Source organism: Vipera berus (genome assembly GCF_964194415.1).
Source record: "Vipera berus genome assembly, chromosome: 7".
Lineage (NCBI taxonomy): Eukaryota > Metazoa > Chordata > Lepidosauria > Squamata > Viperidae > Vipera > Vipera berus.
In genome coordinates, this window is record NC_138209.1 from 76,744,047 (window position 1) to 76,763,697 (window position 19,651).

Consider the following 19,651-nt stretch of genomic DNA (forward strand, 5'->3'; position numbering starts at 1 on the left):
AATAGGCTGACTCTGCAAACCGCTTAGAGAGGGCGGTAAAGCACTACAGAGTAGTATATGACTCAAAGTGCTATTGCCCTTCCTTCCTTCCTTCCTTCCTTCCTTCCTTCCTTCCTTCCTTCCTTCCTTCCTTCCTTCCATAACTCTGCCGACTGTCAGCAGTTCAATCCTGACCGGTTCAAGGTTGACTCAGCCTTCCATCCTTCCCAGGTCGGTAAAATGAGGACCCAGATTGTTGGGGGGCAACAGGCTGACTGTGTAAACTGCTTAGACAGGGTGGTAAAGCACTACGGAGTAGTATATAAGTCAAAGTGCTATTGCCCTTCCTTCTTTCTTTCCTTCCTTCCTTCCTTCCTTCCTTCCTTCCTTCCTTCCTTCCTTCCTTCCCTCTTTCATTTCCTCCCTCCCTCTCCTGTATTGCAGGCTAACTCTGGGCTAACTCTGCCCACTGCCAGCAGTTCGTTCCTGACTGGCTCAAAGCTGACTCAGCCTTCCAACCTTCTGAGGTTGGTAAAATTAGGACCCAGATTGTTGGAGGGGGGGGCAAGAGGCTGTAAACTGCTCAGAGAGAGAGGGCTGTCAATCACCGCAAAGCGGCATATAAGTCTATGTGCTATTGCTATTGCCCTTCCTTCCTTCCTTCCTTCCTTCCTTCCTTCCTTCCTTCCTTCCTTCCTTCCTTCCTTCCTTCTTTCCTTTCCTTTCCTTTCCTTTCCTTTCCTTTCTTTCCTTTCCTTCTTTCCTTTCCTTTCCTTTCCTTTCCTTTCCTTCCCTCCCTCTCCTTCACAGTGGTTAAAATGCAGTATTGCAGGCTAACTCTGCCCACTGCCAGCAGTTCGATCCTGACCGGCTCAAAGCCGCCGACTCAGCCTTCCATCCTTCCCAGGTTGGTAAAATGAGGACCCAGATTGTTGGGGGGGGGGGTCAACAGGCTGATTCTGTGAACCACTTAGAGAGGGCTGTAAAGCCCTGTGAAGCGGTATATAACTCTAAGGCGCGATTGCTGTTTTCACACAGAGCATCAGCTGTTTCACTAAAAAAGAAAAAGGAGATCTGGGCCTGCTGTAGTTGAGTCCTTTTCCGACAGTGAGGGATCCCCCACGGTAGGCTTGGGAAGGAATTGGACCTGCTTTTGAGCCAAGGTGGCTCAAAGTTAAAAAAAAAAAAAGTAAAAATGCATTAGCTAAAATATTGGTACATGTTAGTGTGGACAAAAAAAAAGATGTCAAGATTCCTAGAAAGTGCAGAGAAGAGCAACCAAGATGATCAGGGCACTGAAGGCTAAAACATACAAAGAAGGGTTGCTGGAATTGGGTCTGTCTAGTGTAATGAAGAGAAGGGCGAGGGGTGTCATGATAGCAGTCTTCCAGGGGTTGCCCCAAATGAAGAGGGAGTCAAGCCATTCTCCAAAGCGCCTGAAGGCAGGACAAGAAGCAACGGATGGAAACTAACCAAGGAGAGAAGCAACCTAAAACTAAGGAGGACTTAATTAATCAGCAGAAACACCTGCCTCCGGAAGCGGTGAATGCTCCAACACTGGAGGTTTTTAAGAAGAGACTGGACAGCCGTTTGTCTGAACGGTCTAGGGTTTCCTGCCTGAGCAGGGGGGTGGACTAGAAGACCTCCAAGGTCCCTTCCACCTCTGTTATTCTGTTGACAGCTGCTTTGTTTTATCAAAATGGGCCACGTTACTTTGCCTTGGTTGCCCGTCCCTTCTCTGCGGTGTGTATGAGAGGGCCTGTTGGTAGGAGTGAAAGCTGTTGGGAACAAGACCAGAAATTATAAGCACCGCGCTGATTAAAGAAACGATGCCCAACTGAAGTGTTGTTCTTTTTTCTTTTCTTTTCTTTTAAATTGCACTTGTTGATAGTTAGGCGGAAAAGCCAAGTCTGGCCGCTCCCTAAATGAAGAATCTGGAGAAGAAGATGCGGAGAAAAAGAAAAAAGGGGCGTTTTTTTCCTGGTCGAGAAGCAAAAGTTTGGGAAGGTCACAGAAGAAGAAGGAGAACGGCAATTGTCTCAAAGGTGAGTTTTAAAATCCAGAGATGAGGCCATGGGGCGGTGGAGGGGAGGAGAGAGATGGATGGATGGATGGAGAGGAAGGAAGGAAGGAAGGAAGGAAGGAAGGAAGGAAGGAAGGAAGGAAGGAAGGAAGGAAGGAAGGAAGGAAGGAAGGAAGAAGGGAGGGAGGGAAGGAAGGAAGGAAGGAAGGAAGGAAGGAAGGAAGGAAGGAAGGAAGGAGGGAGGGGAGGGAAGGAAGGAATGAAAGGGAGGGAGGGAGAGGAAGAAGGGAAGAATGAAGGGAGGGAAGGAAGGAGGGAGGGAGGGAGAGAAAGGAAGGAAGGAATGAAAGGGAGGAAGGGAGGGAAGGAAGGAGGGAGGGAGGGAAGGGAGAGGAGAAGGAAGGAATGAAAGGGAGGGAGGGAGAGGAGGAGGGAGGGAAGGAGAGGAACGAAGGGAGGAAGGGAGGGAGGGAAGGAAGGAACAAAGGGAGGGAAGGAAGGAAGGGAGGGAATGAAGGAGGAAGGGGAGGGAGGGAAGGAAGGAAGGAAGGAAGGAAGGGAAGGGAGGGAGGGAGGGTTCTGGATTTAATGGAATTTGCTGGTAGGACAAGCACCTTGACCTCAAACCTGGAGGCCTGTGGTTTCCATGGCAATCCCATTGGGCTGGCAGTGGTGATCTAGATGGGGGAAAGTCCTCGGAGCCGTCTTCGACCAGGTGTCAGGGTTATCTATTCATTTAGCACAGGAGGAGAAGATGACAAAGAGAAGTAAACAGATGCAGTTTTGCTGGCCCAAATTCAAAGCGGTCTTAGCATGTCAGTCTCTTTATTCTTTGGGCTGCATTTCCCCCCCCCCCCAAAGGAACAACTGCCTTGTTTCAGGTGCTTTGCTCCTCTTCTCTGACACTTGCAGCCCAGATCTGAGACCTGGGGGGAACGTTTATGTGTGTGTGTGTGTGTGTGTGTGTTTGTGCAGACCTGTCTGCAGGGGCATCCATTGTGTGTCATTCTTTCCCCTGCAGGCCTGCTTCTCTCCCTTCCCACTTGTTGCTAAGAGAAACTGGCTTGTATAAACCGCTACGCTTTCCTGCACTTAAAACGTTTAAAGATTTTTATTATTATTATTATTATCACGGTTGAATTGGACGATATATTATTCATCGTTTTATTGATGCTCTCTCGATAGATGTGAGTCTTATTGACATGATTTATAGCTGTACTAAAAAACTGTTGCGGTCTGGCTTGCCAGGAGCCCGAAGACACAAATGTACAACAGCCAATCAATCAATCAATCAATCAATCAATCCTACTCTGGTTATATGGAGATGGAAGGTGGAAAATCTCTAGAACGGCTATCACCCCCATATCGGTTCATTTTTTGCAAAACACATTTCGGATACCTTTGGTACGGTTAGAGAATAAAAACTGGCCGAGTCTGAAGCTTGGATTTCATTCAGAGATTCAAGCGGAGAAGTCTCGAAAGCTGATTTAAGATATATTTTTTTGAGAAAGATTACGAGGCTTGATGCTAGCTAATCGAGACATATTAATAATATGTTAATATTTCTCCCAGAGTCTTCTCAGCCCGGTGGATTGTCTTACAGACATAAATCTCAAGATTCCTTGTCTTCGGCTGCCAGTCTGGAGATGGTAAGTCTTGCCTTTTTGGATTGAAAATATGCATGATGATGAAGTATGATGATAAACTATGTCTGGTTTAGTGAAAAGAAGGATCAGGGGCGACATGATAGCGGTCTTCCAGTATTTGAGGGGTTACCACAAAGACGAGGCATTCAACTTATTTTCCAAAGCACCTGAGGGCATGACAAGAAGCGACGGATGGAAACTACCGTATTTTCCGGCGTATAAGATGACTGGGCATATAAGACGACCCCCTACATTTCCTGTTAAATTATAGGGTTTGGGCTATACTCACCGTATAAGACTACCCCTCTTCCAATGCACACCAAATAAAAATTAAAAAACATCAGATTTGATTTTAATATGGTAATTTTAATTCAATTGCTTATGACATGCAGGTACTTAGTAGGAAAACTGTCACTTATAAACATAAGGCTGTTTGTCATCAAACATGTAAACATAAAACAGTGCAAGTGGATTAAACTTTTCCTAATTCACTCTAAAGCTTTCCCTGCGCAGACCAAATGGGAGATCCGCTCCAGGTTTTCCAGCCAGCCCGCCCAGTTCCTGAGTCAAATGCGTCCTTAGAGCTAAGCAGCTGCTCTGGCTGCTGCATTCCCCACCTGCCTTTCAAGTTGGGATAGACTGCAGCTGCTCTTCAACTTTAGAAGGAAAGACGCCCAGACCCCAGCCTGTAAAAAACCACAGACTGCAGCTTCTTCTCCAATTGGTCCCGCTTTCCCTGCACAGACCAAATGGGAGATCCGCTCCAGGTTTTCCAGCCAGCCCTGTCCCTAAAGTTTCAGCCCCCGGCGTATAAGACGACCCCTGACTTTTGAGAAGATTTTCATGGGTTAAAAAGTCGTCTTATACGCCAGAAAATACGGTAATCAAGGAGAGAAGCAACCTGGAACTAAGGAGAAATTTCCTGTCAGTGAGAACAATTAACCAGTGGAACAGCTTGCCACCAGAAGTTGTGGGTGCTCCAACACTGGAGGCTTTCAAGAAGAGACTGCACAGCCATTTGTCTGAAATGCTATAAAATCTCCTGCTTGTGCAGGGGGTTGGACTAGAAGACCTCTGAGGTCCCTTCCAGCTCTGTGATTTTGTGTTCTAAATGTGATTTGCTTTAAAAAAAATACGCTTAGTACTTTGCTCTGTTTAAATTTCCCACTCGGTTCCCACAGCAGACACGTAACGCTTTCTCTTCCAAAGGGCGAGCCCTGCCAAGCACCAGGGTCCCCCACGGCGAAAGAGAAGCCCCCCAAAGGCTGCCAGGTGACCCTGCCAGATGGCTCCACCTCCGTGATGCCCGTAAGAGCCGGGTCCTCCATCAAAGAGATGCTCTCCGACTTCTGCGAACGGCAACGCGTCAGCATGGCTGCAGTCGACCTTTTTTTAATCGGTGGAGATAAGGTGCTTTTGTGGGGGGTTTTTTAAAAAATAAAATAAAATAATTAATTAACATTGAAAGGCTACATTTTCCCAAGAGCGATCCTGATATTAGCAATAGCAATACACTGGGTTGTTTACAGCGTAGAAGCATCGCTTGCGTATTATCCCCCCCAAGAATCTGGGTCCTCGTTTTTACCGGCCTCGGAAGGATGGAACGCTGAGTCAACCTTGAGCCCTGCCGGGATCGAAGGCCAAACTGTGGGCAGAGTTTGCCTACCGTTACAGGTAGTCCTCAACGACAGTTCATTTAGTGGCCGTTCGAAGTTACGACGGCCCTGAATAGAGGGACATATGACCGTTTTTCTACTCTGTTGATTGAAACTATTACAAAAATGCATTGTTAATAATAACAATGATGATGATGATGATGATGATGTTGAAAGGGATCTTGGAGGAATAGAATAGAATAGAATAGAATAGAATAGAATAGAATAGAATAGAATAGAATAGAATAGAATAGAATAGAATAGAATAGAATAGAATAGAATAGAATAGAATAATAGAATAGAATAGAATAGAATAGAATAGAATAGAATAGAATAGAATAGAATAGAATAGAATAGAATAGGGAATGGAATGGAATGGAATGGAATGGAATGGAATGGAAGAGAATATAGGATAGGATAGAATAGAATACATATTGGAATAGAATAGAATAGAATAGAATAGAATAGAATAGAATAGAATAGAATAGAATAGAATAGAATAGAATAGAATAGAATAGAATAGAATAGAATAGAATAGAATAGAATAGAATCAGGAATAGGGAATAGAATAGAATAGAATAGAATAGAATAGAATAGAATAGAATAGAATAGAATAGAATAGAATAGAATAGAATAGAATAGAATAGAATAGAATAGAATTAGAATAGAATAGAATAGGGAATGGAATGGAATGGAATGGAATGGAATGGAAGAGAATATAGGATAGGATAGGATAGAATAGAATACATATTGGAATAGAATAGAATAGAATAGAATAGAAGAGAAGAGAAGAGAAGAGAAGAGAAGAGAAGAGAAGAGAATAGAATAGGGAATGGAATGGAATGGAATGGAATGGAATGGAATGGAATGGAAGAGAATATAGGATAGGATAGAATAGAATACATATTGGAATAGAATAGAATAGAATAGAATAGAATAGAATAGAATCAGGAATAGGGAATAGAATAGAATAGAATAGAATAGAATAGAATAGAATAGAATAGAATAGAATAGAATAGAATAGAATAGAATAGAATAGAATAGAATAGAATAGAATAGAATAGAATTAGAATAGAATAGAATAGGGAATGGAATGGAATGGAATGGAATGGAATGGAATGGAATGGAAGAGAATATAGGATAGGATAGAATAGAATACATATTGGAATAGAATAGAATAGAATAGAATAGAATAGAATAGAATAGAATAGAATAGAATAGAATAGGGAATGGAATGGAATGGAATGGAATGGAATGGAATGGAATGGAATGGAATGGAATGGAATGGAATGGAAGAGAATATAGGATAGGATAGAATAGAATACATATTGGAATAGAATAGAATAGAATAGAATAGAATAGAATAGAATAGAATAGAATAGAATAGAATAGAATAGAATAGAATAGAATAGAATAGAATAGAATAGAATAGAATGAATGTAAAATGGAATGGAATGGAATGGAATGGAATATAGGATAGGATAGGATAGGATAGGATAGGATAGGATAGGATAGGATAGGATAGGATAGGATAGGATACATATTGGAATAGAATAGAACAGAATAGAATAGAATAGAATAGAAGGAATGTAGAATGGAATGGAGTGGAGTGGAGTGGAGTAGAATAGAATAGAATAGAATAGAATAGAATAGAATAGAATAGAATAGAATAGAATAGAATAGAATAGAATAGAATAGAATAGAATAGAGGAATGAAGAATAGAATAGAATAGAATAGAATAGAATAGAATAGAATAGAATAGAATAGAATAGAATAGAATAGAATAGAATAGAATAGAATAGAATAGAAGGAATATAGAATGGAATGGAATGGAATAACAGGGTTGAAAGGGACCTTAGAGCTGGAGTAAAAGTCTCCAGTCTTCTGGAGTGGCCTTGAAAGTTCTCAGTTCTCATTCACCCGTTAAACTTGGCGCCGTCTCTTCTTTTATATTCGCAGCCCCTCGTACTGTACCAAGACAGCAGCATTTTGGATTCCCAGACTCTTCGCTTAGAAAGGAGAACTTTATTTCGGTAAGATGGGAAAGCTGCTCAGATGCCTCTTCCCTCCCTCCCTCATGACCGCTGTTCACACTTAACGGCCGTTGCAGCATCCCCATGGGTCATGTGAGCCAAATTCGGGCACTTGGCAACAGGTTCGTATTTGTGACAGTCACACAACACCCCGCGGTCGTGTGATCCCCTTTTGGCCACCTTCGGGCGGGCAAAGTCAACGGGGGAAGCCAGAGAAGTCAACAACTTCGTTATACTGGGCAGTCCTCAACTTTACGACAGTTCAATTGGTTGACCGTTCAAAGTTCCGACAGCAGCGAGAAAAACAACTTGGGACAGTTTCCCACGCTCAACGACCTTCGTAGCCTGACCTTTGCGGTCACCTGATCGAAATTCAGACACTCGGCAACTGACTCATACTTAACGACCATTGTTGTGTCCTAAGGTCATGTGATCCCCTTTTCCAAGCGAAATCAACGGGGGGGGAAGCCAGATTCACTTGCACAGCCGTGTTATTAACGTATCAACTGCGGCGATCCCGCTTAACAGCGGTGGCAAGAAAGGTCGTAAAACGGGGCAGAGCTGGCTTTACAAATGTCTGGCTTAGCGACGGACACTTGGGGTTCCGTTGACGTCGTAAGTCAACGACGATCTGTATTCTGAGTGCTGAATCAAAAGCAACAAGGATGCTATTTCCAGGACTGGGCCTGTCGAGAGGAGATTCAACAGGGTGGGAGTTGTTTTTTTAAAAAAAGCCACAACGGCAACTGTGAGCGTACGATCACAAGCCACCACGATCTTGACCTGTCGGACATAAATACACCTGCCTCACGAGGGCCCTGAATGCAAAAAAAAAAGGGGGGGGATATTGTTCTCAGTTTTCTTAGTTTCCCACTTTGTCGAAGTGTTGTGATTCAGGGTCAGCCTGTGGGTTCGGCAGTTGGGTCGGACGACTCAGAGGAGGAGGGGGGGGTGTTGAAGAGCTTGCTGATGAGAGCCCTCAGCCAGGCCCCTCCCACCTGCCAGCTGTGTGAGCCTGACAGCGTGGATGAAGATGACCCGCAGCTGGCCCTGTTCAAGGACGCCCGACGCAGGAGGCAGTCAATCAGGAGTAAACAGAGGAAGGCAATGGGGCACCTCGGAAGGAGGCAGAGAGAAGCCACGCCCTGAACTGTATAAAAGGGGAATGCGTGGGAGGGCTGGTTTGCTGAAGGCAACCGCTTGAAAAGCTCCTGTTTCTTGGTTCGTGTCTTGTTCCGTTTGTTTTTGTATCCATAAATTTGGCAGGCTTAATTCCAGCCTCTTGCCTTCTTGTAAAAGGGGTTGTTCCTGCCTTTTCTGCAGGGCCGGTAGCAGGCTGGTACAGAACACGAAGAGACTGTGGGACGAAGCTTGCGTTCCAAACGGTTCTCGGTAACAAAATATTCACTTGTTGTTGTTTTTTCTCTCCGTTTTAGGCTCGACCTCGTCCCTATCAACCGATCGGTTGGTTTAAAGGCTAAACCCACCAAGCCGGTCACAGAGGTTCTGCGTCCCGTCGTGGCGAAATATGGGCTGAATCTGAATAACCTTGTGGCAAGACTAGTAAGTAATTTGTTAAAACTAAGAAAGTTTTTTGTTTCGTTTTGTTGTTGTTGTTTTCAGTTTCAATGCAGGGTGTTTTCTTTATGATAAATAAAACGGTCTTACCTCATTCCCTATTAAAAGACATACTCATCTCACCCAAAGTAACGGGATTATAAAGCAGTTTCATGCTGAGTTCCTTTACCTCTACATGGATATTTTCCAGAATTCCAGGTAAGCGTAAGTTTTATTTCTTTATTTGTTTAGAATGAGAATGGAAGAATAGAATAGAATAGAATAGAATAATAAAATGAAGAATGGAATAGAATAGAATAGAATAGAATAGAATAGAATAGAATAGAATAGAATAGAATAGAATAGAATAGAATAGAATAGAATAGAATAGAATAGAATAGAATAGAATAGAATAGAATAGAATAATAAAATGAAGAATGGAATAGACTAGACTAGACTAGAATAGAATAGAATAAGAATAAGAATAGAATAGAATAGGGAATGGAATGGAATTGAATGGAATGGAATGGAATGGAATGGAATGGAAGAGAATATAAGAATAGAATAGAATAGAATAGAATAGAATAGAATAGAATAGAATAGAATAGAATAGTATAGTATAGAATAGAATAGAATAGAAGAATAGAATAGAGAATGGAATGGAATGGAATGGAAGAGAATGGAAGAGAATATAAGAATAGAATAGAATAGAATAGAATAGAATAGAATAGAATAGAATAGAATAGAATAGAATAGAATAGAATAGAATAGAATAGAATAGAATAGAATAGAATAGAACAGAACAGAAATAGAAAATTAAAATAGAACAGAATAGAATCAGAATAGAATAGAATAGAATAGAATAGAATAGAATAGAATAGAATAGAATAGAATAGAATAGAATAGAATAGAATAGAATAGAATAGAATAGAATAGAATAGAATAGAATAGAATAGAATAGAATAGACAGTTGGAAGGGACCTTGGAGGTCTTCTAGTCCAACCCCATGCTCAGGCAGGAAACCCTATGCTATTTCAGACATTTCTTTTATTCACCTCGATGCCTCCTGAATTTGGGCAGCTGGCAATACACTGGGCAGCAGAGGAACAGTGCGCTAAGAAGTGAAACCAAAACGAAGTAGAAACAGAAGGGAAAGAAAGGAGAACAAGATGGCGAAGTTGGCAGGAACCCTCGCCCTTCCGATAGTCTCTCATCCGGGCGATGGCGGCCCAGGCATCCCGTCCCCCCCCCGGTTGGGGGGGCAAACGCTGTTATGGCCCTCTGGACGTCTGCACAGTGGGGCAAGATGGCTCTCAGGGGGAGCCCCATTCCAGGGAAAAAAGAGCCGGGTTCAAAGGAAAAATAAAATGACACTCAAATCAAATAAAGAGGTGCACTTTGGGTTACTGTGATTTGAGTGCCGCCGTCGCCCAGATGAGAGACTGTCGGAAGGGCGAGGGTTCCTGCCAACTTCGCCATCTTGTTCTCCTTTCTTTCCCTTCTGTTTCTACTTTATTTTGGTTTCGCTTCTTAGCGCACTGTTCCTCTGCTGCCCAGTGTATTGCCAGCTGCCCAAATTCAGGAGGCATCGAGGAGAATAAAAGAAATAAACGAAAAAATAAAACTTGCACAGAGGGCCTGGAATTCTAGAAAATACAGCCGCAGAGAAGAAAGGAGCTCGGTGTAAAACTGCTTTACAATCCTATTACTTTGGGTGAGATTAGAAGGCGGCACTGCAGTCTACCTCTGCTGACTGCCGGCTGCCTGCCGTTCGGCAGTTCGATCCCAGTTGACTCAGCCTTCCACCCTTCCGAGGTCGGTCAAATGAGGACCCGGATTGTTGGAGGCAATAGGCTGGCTCTGTAAACCACTTAGAGGCTCTTTCCCATTAATTAACACGGGCATAATTTGCTATAGGGACGCAGTGGCTCAGTGGGTTAGGACGCTGAGCTTGTTGATCAGAAGGTCGGCAGTTTGGCGGGTCGAATCCCGAGTGCCGCGTAGCAGAGTTACTTGCCTGTTACGTGTCCCAGCTTCTGCCAACTAGCAGTTCAAAAGCACGTAAAAAATGCAAGTAGAAAAATAGGGACCACTACAGTGGGAAGGTAACGGCGTTCCATGCACCTTTGGCGTCTAGTCACGCCGGCCACATGACCACGGAGACGTCCTCGGACAAGCGCTGGCTCTTCAGCTTTGGAACAGAGATGAGCACCGGCCCCTAGAGTTGGAACCGACTAGCACGCATGTGCGGGGGAACCTTTACCTTTAATTTGCTATACCCCTATCATAATTGAAAAATGATGCTCTAAACCAGGGGTAGGCAACCTTGGCCCTTTTGAGACTCGTGGACTTCAACTCCCAGAATTCCTGAGCCAGCATGGGGGAAACTTTGGCCCCTTCATGACTTGTGGACTTCAACTCCCAGAATTCCTGAGCCAGCATGGGGAAACTATGACTTCATAACTTGTGGACTTTATGACTTGTGGACTTCAATCCCCAGAATTCCTCAGCCAGTATGGGGGAACTATGGCCTCTTCGTGACTCGTGGACTTCAACTCCCAGACTTCCTGAGCCAGCATGGGGGAAACTTTGGCCCCTTCATGACTTGTGGACTTCAAATCCCAGAATTCCTGAACCAGCATGGCTCAGCTTGGAAACCTCTCCCTTTCCCCTCAGCGTGGCTGGCTCAGGAATTCTGGGAGTTGAAGTCCACAAAGCTGCCAAGTTCGTAGATCCCTGATATACAACATATGTATAGACCAGAGGTAGGCAACCTTGGCTCTTTTATGACTCGTGGACTTCAACTCCCAGAATTCCTGAGCCAGCATGGCTTAGCTTGGAAACCTCTCCCTTTCCCCTCAGCGTGGCTGGCTCAGGAATTCTGGGAGTTGAAGTCCACGAGTCATGAAGGGGCCAAAGTTCCCCCATGTTGGCTCAGGAATTCTGGGAGTTGAAGTCCACAAGTCATCAAAGAGCCAAGGTTGCCTACCCCTGCTCTAAACGATCATACAGTTCAATCCATATTGCTTTATTCCTGCTAACTCACAGTGCTGCACTGAAAGGCCACAAATTTAAGTTCCGCTAAAAAAAAAACCAACCATTTTTCTCCCACACTGCTGAATTGGATGACAGAACGGTGAGCAAGACCCCTTAGACCTCGGGGCCCCCATCTCCAGCCTTGACGGACAGCGGGTGATTCTGGAAGACAGGATTTCCAAAAAGGGGAAAGGTAAGGGGCGTTGAAAGAATCTTGCTGAATCAGGATCATGCGTGATGGATCCAGCCGAATAACCCGGCTGCTGAATTCTGGATTAAGTTAAAAGCTTCCACGTACAGCTAACCCTCGACTTACGACCACACTGGAGCCCTAAATTTCCTGTTGTCAAGGGAGACCTCCGTCAGGTGACTTTTATGACTTTTCTTGACTCAAGTGCAACTGTCATGCCAGTTGCCAAGCCTCCGAATTTTGATCCCGTGATCAGAGGGATGCTACAAGGGTCATAATTAAATGAACGTTTGCAAGTCGAGGGCTAGCTTTGGAGCTGGTTCCAGGAAGAGCGCCCCGTCGTAGTGTCAGATGGGTGGGAACAAGGAGGTGAAAATGACTTTCACGAGGTCCTTATGTCACTGGTGAATCAGTCGGAGGTAGGCAAAGCCACCTGCCCGTCGAGCAGTAGCCATGATCGTTCTTGATCATCCACCCTGAGATTGTAATCGCGTTAGCAGGAAACATCGGGGTTTTGAAAAAAAAGAATTGAATTTCTATCGTTCACAGACAAGGGGAAAGGAGCGTCATTAAAACACAGTGTGCCTGTAACTACTAATGCAGGAAACCAAGCACTCACAGTAAGTTTTCTGAAATTATTTTGAAACCCCGGGGATCGACTTGGCTTCCCAAGATTAAAAGTGTCTATGAGTCTATGAGTCCCATGTTTGCTTTGCGCTGTTTTTTTAAAAAATTATGTTTGTATTCTGTGGCTTCACCCTTCACGTGTAACGTTATTGGGTCCTCAAAAGAAAGTTGCACAAAACAACATCTTACAGAATGCAGACTGGCAGAGCTGGAAGGGACCTTGGAGGTCTTCTAGCCCAACCCCCTGCTCAGGCAGGAAACCCTAGACCGTTTCAGACAAATGGTGGTCCAGTCTCTTCTTAAAAGCTTCCAGTGATGGAGCCCCCACAGCTTCTGGAGGCAAATTGTTCCACTGATTAATTGTTCTCACTGTCAGGAAGTTTCTCCTTAGTTCTAGGTTGCTTCTCTCCTTGATTAGTTTCCATCCATTGCTTCTTGTCCTGCTTTCAGGTGCTTTGGAAAATAGGTTGGCCCCCTCTTCTTTGGGAGTTGCAGATGTATAATGTTGGCTTATCCATCACGTAAATATTATTCATAGGTGGTCTGCATAATAAGCAGGATAAGGTGTAGAGCAGGGGTCTTCAAACTCGGCCCTTTTATGACTTGTGGACTTCAACTCCCAGAATTCCTCAGCCAGGAGTTGGTCCACAAGTCATAAAAGGGCCAACTTTGAAGACCCCTGGTGTAGGACAACTTGCCACAGCCAACTTGCCACAGTCAACTTGGCACGGCCAATTCTCTGCAGGTTCCCCAACTCTTCTCTGGAAAGCAGCCCTTAATGATGGCTTTTCTTATCAATCCATAGTTGGGTCTAGGACAGGGGTCTTCAAACCTGGCCCTTTTATGACTTGTGGCTGAGGAATTCTGGGACTTGAAGTCCACAAGTCATGAAAGAGCCAAGTTTGAAGACCCCTGGTGTAGAGTTAGGCCAAGGTATTTCTGGCATCTAGCCCCGTCTCCCAACACGAAGGTCGTCCTGGCACTTCTCCTCAGAGTCATCCTGTTATCCTTGCACAATTGCTCAGGGACAAAAATGCCTTCCCTGGGAGACGCTGTTGACAACCACACTCCAAAGATGGAGGAATAACTTCATAAAGCCTTGCGATAAACCAGGGATTGGCTAGGTAGGAATTCACTTAGCCAGTCAGCAATGAGTCAATGATCACCGATCCTGGTGGCCATTTTATGTGCCCAGATGTGTTTTCCCTCAGAGAACATGGCTCTAGCAACATTGACTTCACCACAGAAAAGCAATACGAGTAAATCAAACTCTGCGACATCATTTCATACTGCTAGTCCTCGTCTTACGACCCCAATCGAGCCCAAGGTTTAGGTTGCCCAGCGAGACATTTTGTCCAATAGGTTTTGCCTCCATTTTACGACTTTTTCTTGCCACAACTGTTAAGTGAATCCCTGGCGGTTGCTAAGTGAATCAGGCTTCCCCATGTGGGTTTTGCCTGTCATGAGGTCGCCAAAGGGGAAATCACACGAACCCTGGGGAGACCGCAACCGTCATAAATATGAGTCACGCGTCTGAATTTGGATCACGTTGACCGTGGGGGACGCTGCAACTGTCCTAAGCATGAAAAGCCTTTTTCGGGGCTGTTGTAACTTTGAACGGTCATATCCAGGTGCCATTTAGCGAAATATTAGCAGCAAACACGGAGAAAATGTTATCGCCAGTCGTGATTTTTAGTTGTATAGCACAATTCCTGCTCTCAGCTCGTGGGGGGGTGTCCGGGGGGGCCAAATCATGTGTCCGTCTCGGCTGTTTGTCCAGAAAAGGGACCCCGGTTACTGCTTAGGAGCCCCACTGTGGGTCAAAGTCTTGAAAAGATGCCTCTGAATGACCCTCAGTCAGGCAAGCATCCATATTGCTTTAATCCTCTAAACGTTTAGCATGGCTGATTAGCTCAGCTTTGCCCGGATCAGGCATTGTGGGAGGTGAAGGCTGCTGTCAAAACTGTGGGATTACGACAAATCGTCTTTCCACCGGCTCTCTTCTTCGAGTTCCTCAGCCAGGCCTTGCGCTGTAGGAGACGCGACTTGACATCTCCAATTGGCGGCATAAAGAGAGGATAAAGAATGAACTTCCTTCGGGAAGTTTGGACTTGGCCAAAGTTAGGGCAACAAAGACAGCCTGCGATGTCTCCCCCACAACCCATCCTGCAGACATTTCCCCCTCCAAAAAAATTTGAGCCCGGCTACTAGAGGCCTCCCAACAGTTGATACCAAACTGTAATTTTTGTTTTGATGTCAAGATAGGGGGGGAAACCTTAAATATTTCAATCCACCAGACAATTGCTGCTTTTGCTCAAAAACACCTTCCCCCCCCCCCCCTGCCATCAATCTAACCCTCCATTCAACGCACAGAACTAAAGCACGGGTAATTCTTGCCTACCAAAAAGCCTGTGTCCATAACTACCCTTTTTATGAATATTATTATTATTGTTATTATTATTATTATTATTATTATTATTATTATTATTATTATTATTATTATTATTATTATTTAACTTTCTGCAAAAACCTTTTCGAGGAGAAAAAGCCAAACGCTTTGGAGACCGGGACTAGAGTCCAGTAGTCTGTTAGCTAACAAAGTCCATCCTCTGTTTTTGGCACCTTGTTTATTGATCTTCTTCCAAAGTAAACAGCGATCGCAATCACTAAACCATTTTTTCCCCTTAAAGTCTTCGGCAGGACCTTTCTGCCCCACCTCTAGGAGACGTGGAATTTCCTGCCCAGCTGTTTCATAAAGCCCTTTTCTTGAATGACTCCCAGTCTCACCTTCCGAGGTCCCGAATTAATCTCTCAGCTGGAAGATACGGAAGTTCCTGGTTTAAAAAAATATTGTCAGCGTTAAAGCTCAAAACTTGAGGGAAAAAGAAGAGAGAGAGAGAGAGAGAGAGAGAGAGAGAGAGAGAGAGAGAGAGAGAGAGAGAGAGAGAGAGAGAGAGAGAGAGAGAGAGAGAGAGAGAGAGAGAGAGGAGGGTGCCAAAATATGACACTGCTTTTGGTGCTAAAGCTTGGAGGGCTGGCCCTGCCTTTGATCTGGGTGTCAGTGTCTTTTAGGAAGAAGACCCCGTCGATCTCTGTATTACCAGAGCTTCACGTTGGGGTGCTGGGGTGGGGGAGCGTATTTGCAAAGGGAGCCACAAAAACATGGGGGTGGAAAAGGGGGGAGATCCAAGAAAGTCCTGGCCAAAATGCCTCCTCGGTGGACCCTCCCCGGAGACAGGTTGGGCTGTTGCTCCTCCTTGTGGCTGTTGTGTCCGTGTAAATTCGTGTTCCCTCTGGCTTCCCCTGCAGGGCGAAGGGAGAACTGTTGGAAAGCACAACTCTTTTAGACTAAAAGGAGAGCCGGGGAGAAGCTGCAGAGAAGCCCATCTCGCCCCGAGGGAAGACCGCTTTGCTCAGACTGATAAAAACACGCCCCGCCCGCCCTTGAATTTGGAAGAAGCAGAGGGTATGTCACTTTTTTAAAATATATGCAGTAGCGTGTGTCTTGTCAACCGTGGTGAGCAAAGTGGCGTGTGTTGTTATCCGTTCCGGCCGTGTGTATTGGCGATGCAATAAACTTCGACCACTCCGAAGTTACGTTCCTGTGTTGGTGAGAGTGTTTGGAACGAACGTGGAGGGCTTCCGAGCTGACCCCTTGCCTGGCCCTGCGGCTCTCGCAGTCATTCCCTCCGTCTCGTAAGTGAGCCATGCCCTGTGCTGGGCAGGGCTGGGGAGAAGAGAAGGCGGGGGCACTTCTGTGATCCACTCCCAGGGTACCCCCAGGGTCACTCTCAGCTTACCCAAGCCTCTCGGTTCCCCAACTCTTCTCTGGAAAGTAGCCCTTCATGATCGCTTTTCTTATCAATCCATAGTTGAGTCTAGGCCAGGGGTCTTCAAACGTGGCCCTTTTATGACTTGTGGACTTCAACTCCCAGAATTCCTCAGCCAGGCACGCTGCCTGAGGAATTCTGGGAGTTGAAGTCCACAAGTCATAAAAGGGCCACGTTTGAAGATCCCTCCCAAATTCCTCAGCCAGGCACACTGCCTGAGGAATTCTGGGAGTTGATGTCCACAAGTCATAAAAGGGCCCAGTTTGAAGACCTCGGTCTAGGACAAGGGTAGGCAACCTCGGCTCTTTGATGACTCGTGGACTTCAACTCCCAGAATTCCTGAGCCAGCCATGCTGAGGGGAAAGGGAGAGGTTTCCCAGCTGAGCCACGCTGGTGCAAGAATTCTGGGAGTTGAAGTCCACGGGTCGTAAAAGAGCCAAGGTTGCCCACCCCTGGCCTAGGACAGCTTGCCATTGCCAAGTCACCATGGCCAACTCACTGCAGCCAACTCGCCGCCGGGCAAGAGTTAACGCTATTATCGCAGAAAGGGTGGTGTAGAATCTGTGAAGGAAAGGATGCCAGAGGAGGGACAAAACCTAAAATGATTTTTCAATTGTTTTAAATAATTGAATTGTTGAATTGTCCCGTGGCGAGGTGCCGAACACTAGCCCCGCCTCCGTGTCTTTCCTTAGCGACGTTTTGCATTTTATTTTATTTTTTATTCTATTCAATTTATTTGAATTAGAATCGGTTAGATTAAAAAGGAAAGAGGAAGGGGAACGGCTTCCCGCTCTGCTTTTCCGTTCATCCCATTTAGGCAAACTGATTTCTTTATCGCCTTCCGTTGCCCCCTCCCAAATGCCCCCCATCCCCCCATCTAATGTTCTTTATTTGGTGAGTGGGCTGATGCCCACAAGCCTTTTAAGGGGGATTCCTAGGCCAAGCTTTTGTAGGCCTTGCTCGCGGTGTGGTTTCCTGCTTTTGAAGGCCTCTACGCAAACACCCTCGCACACACCCCAATTTCAAGCCAGCATTTCCCCCCGTAACATTCCTATCGCCGAACCACCTCGGAAGAAACCAGGGTGAGAGATTGCGAAGGGATCTTGCTTAGTGTCTGGATTTGTAGCAGGCTCCCTACAGACAGCCACGTTGGCACCAGGTTTTCTCCTTGGGAGAGTCAGGATCAGACTGGGGTGGGGGGGTGGGGGGCTGAGTGGCTGGGTCAGCCTGTCCTTTCGGGTGCAATTTGGGGCTGAGGATCGAAGACCCAACGAGTGACGGCGCCATCTTTGAAGCACATCCAGGCTGGTGTGAAGAACCGTGTCCGATGGGACACTTGACGGTCATCAAGGCTGGTGACGTTGCTGCGCTGCTTGCGGCCCTCACCAGGCGCAAATCCACAAGAGAGAAAAAGACAAGCATCTTTCCACACAAGGTGCTTGAGCATCTGGGTAGGCATTCCCGTGGCACCGTTACGACTCTTGACAGCGTAAAAGTGAGCCACGCCCTCAGCTAGCATCATAGAATCCTGTCATTGGAAGGGACCCCGGAGGTCTTCTAGTCCAACCCGCTTCCCAAGGCAGGAGTCCTCAGAGGATTCCTGGGCAAACGGCCTTCCAATCTCTTCTTGAAAACTCACTTGGTACAATTTAGTTGTCCGATGAATGAGACGAATCAAACAAATTGCAAGCATATTATTGATCTAAAAAGTCTTAGTAACGAAACGAAACATCGGCACTCATGGAGGGATGCCAGAATCTGAAATCTCCTCCCCCCCCCCAAACCCATCGTAACACACACACAATCTCCGCCCTTATCTACACGTCATAAATCACATTATCCAATTAATTTTACATATGAGGTTTCACTTCCCATTCTGTACCCGGGCTTTTGCAATCTTAACCCAACTTCCGGGTGATTCCTCCCTCCCAAATGAAGCAATTAAAATAACAGGCTGTCTCTTAATATTGTCAGTGCAAAAACAGGTCAATGTTTGCAGCATTGCCATTAGCACCCGTTCACTCCATGCTTCAGAAGACTCTTGGTTATAGGGCCAGAGGGCACCTTGAAGGTCTTCTATCTAGTCCAACCCGCTACCCAAGGCAGAAATCCTCGTGCCATCCTGGACGAATGGCTGCCCAATCTTTCCTTGGGGGGGGACTTCCAGTGATGTGACACCCACCATTCCGGGAGGCAGGCTCTTCCATTGCTTAATCGCTCTCTCTGTCAAGTGGGTTCCACATAGGATCTCTCCTTGAGGGACCTCTACCCATCGGCGGCCATGGCTGCTTTGGATCAAAGAGGATGATGATGACTTTGGTCAACCAGGTGTCAAAGATGATAGAGGACATGACTCCCAGCACATCTTCCAACTCTTTGTCCTACGCTTCCCTTCCCAAGTGGAGCTCTCCTGGATCTCTCCCAGAGGGAAGAACTGTTGGGAAAAGCCCTTCTAAGCTTAGCCACTCACCCGAGACACCTCTTCAAGCTTCTCCTTCATCAACGATGGGTGGGGCTGGAAATTAAGAGAGGGCACCCGACACTTTGCCGGCATACAATACAACACAATAACAAGAGTTGGAAGGGACCTTGGGACCTTAGTCCAACCCCCCCTCCCTATACCAGGGGTGTCAAAACTGCAGGGCGGATGTGTCGCGGTGAAGCCGCACCCACCCCATTGCCGGCAGTGGCAAAAAAAGGGCACGATAACGTCGCGACACGTCACGCGCCGTCGTGAGTTTGACACCCCTGCCCGATACCACTTCAGACAAATGGTTGTCCAGTCTCTTCTTGAAAAGTTCCAGTGTTGGAGCATTTGCCGCTTCTGGAGGCAGGTGGTTCTACAGATGTTGCCCGTGGCAGATCAAGTGCAGGGAAGCATCACTTGTATGGAATCCCCAAACGCAAGGGTGGAGATCACATAGTCCAGGTTCCTGTCTGAAGCAGGAGCTTCCTCAACCATAGCCAGCCAGTGAAGGAGAGTCCAAAGCAATCAACTCCATTGCTGGACAGGTGTTTTGTTTTGTTTTGTTTTTTTATTACTATTGTTAGGAAAATCCTCCTTTTTGTGGCTA

The 19,651-nt window shown here is 45.8% G+C and overlaps 1 protein-coding gene across 1 annotated transcript in view; it reads left to right on the forward strand.

The window, feature by feature from the left end:
- The window catches only part of RGS12 (regulator of G protein signaling 12), a 56,337-nt gene that overhangs the window by 28,464 nt on the left and 8,222 nt on the right, over nucleotides 1-19,651 (forward strand). Inside the window, exons 9-16 of the mRNA XM_081332260.1 lie at nucleotides 1,871-2,024; nucleotides 3,575-3,651; nucleotides 4,858-5,058; nucleotides 7,264-7,337; nucleotides 8,774-8,900; nucleotides 12,027-12,123; nucleotides 12,670-12,740; nucleotides 16,057-16,213. Coding sequence (XP_081188386.1) covers nucleotides 1,871-2,024; nucleotides 3,575-3,651; nucleotides 4,858-5,058; nucleotides 7,264-7,337; nucleotides 8,774-8,900; nucleotides 12,027-12,123; nucleotides 12,670-12,740; nucleotides 16,057-16,213 — 958 coding nt within the window. The remainder of the gene's footprint in view (nucleotides 1-1,870; nucleotides 2,025-3,574; nucleotides 3,652-4,857; nucleotides 5,059-7,263; nucleotides 7,338-8,773; nucleotides 8,901-12,026; nucleotides 12,124-12,669; nucleotides 12,741-16,056; nucleotides 16,214-19,651) is intronic.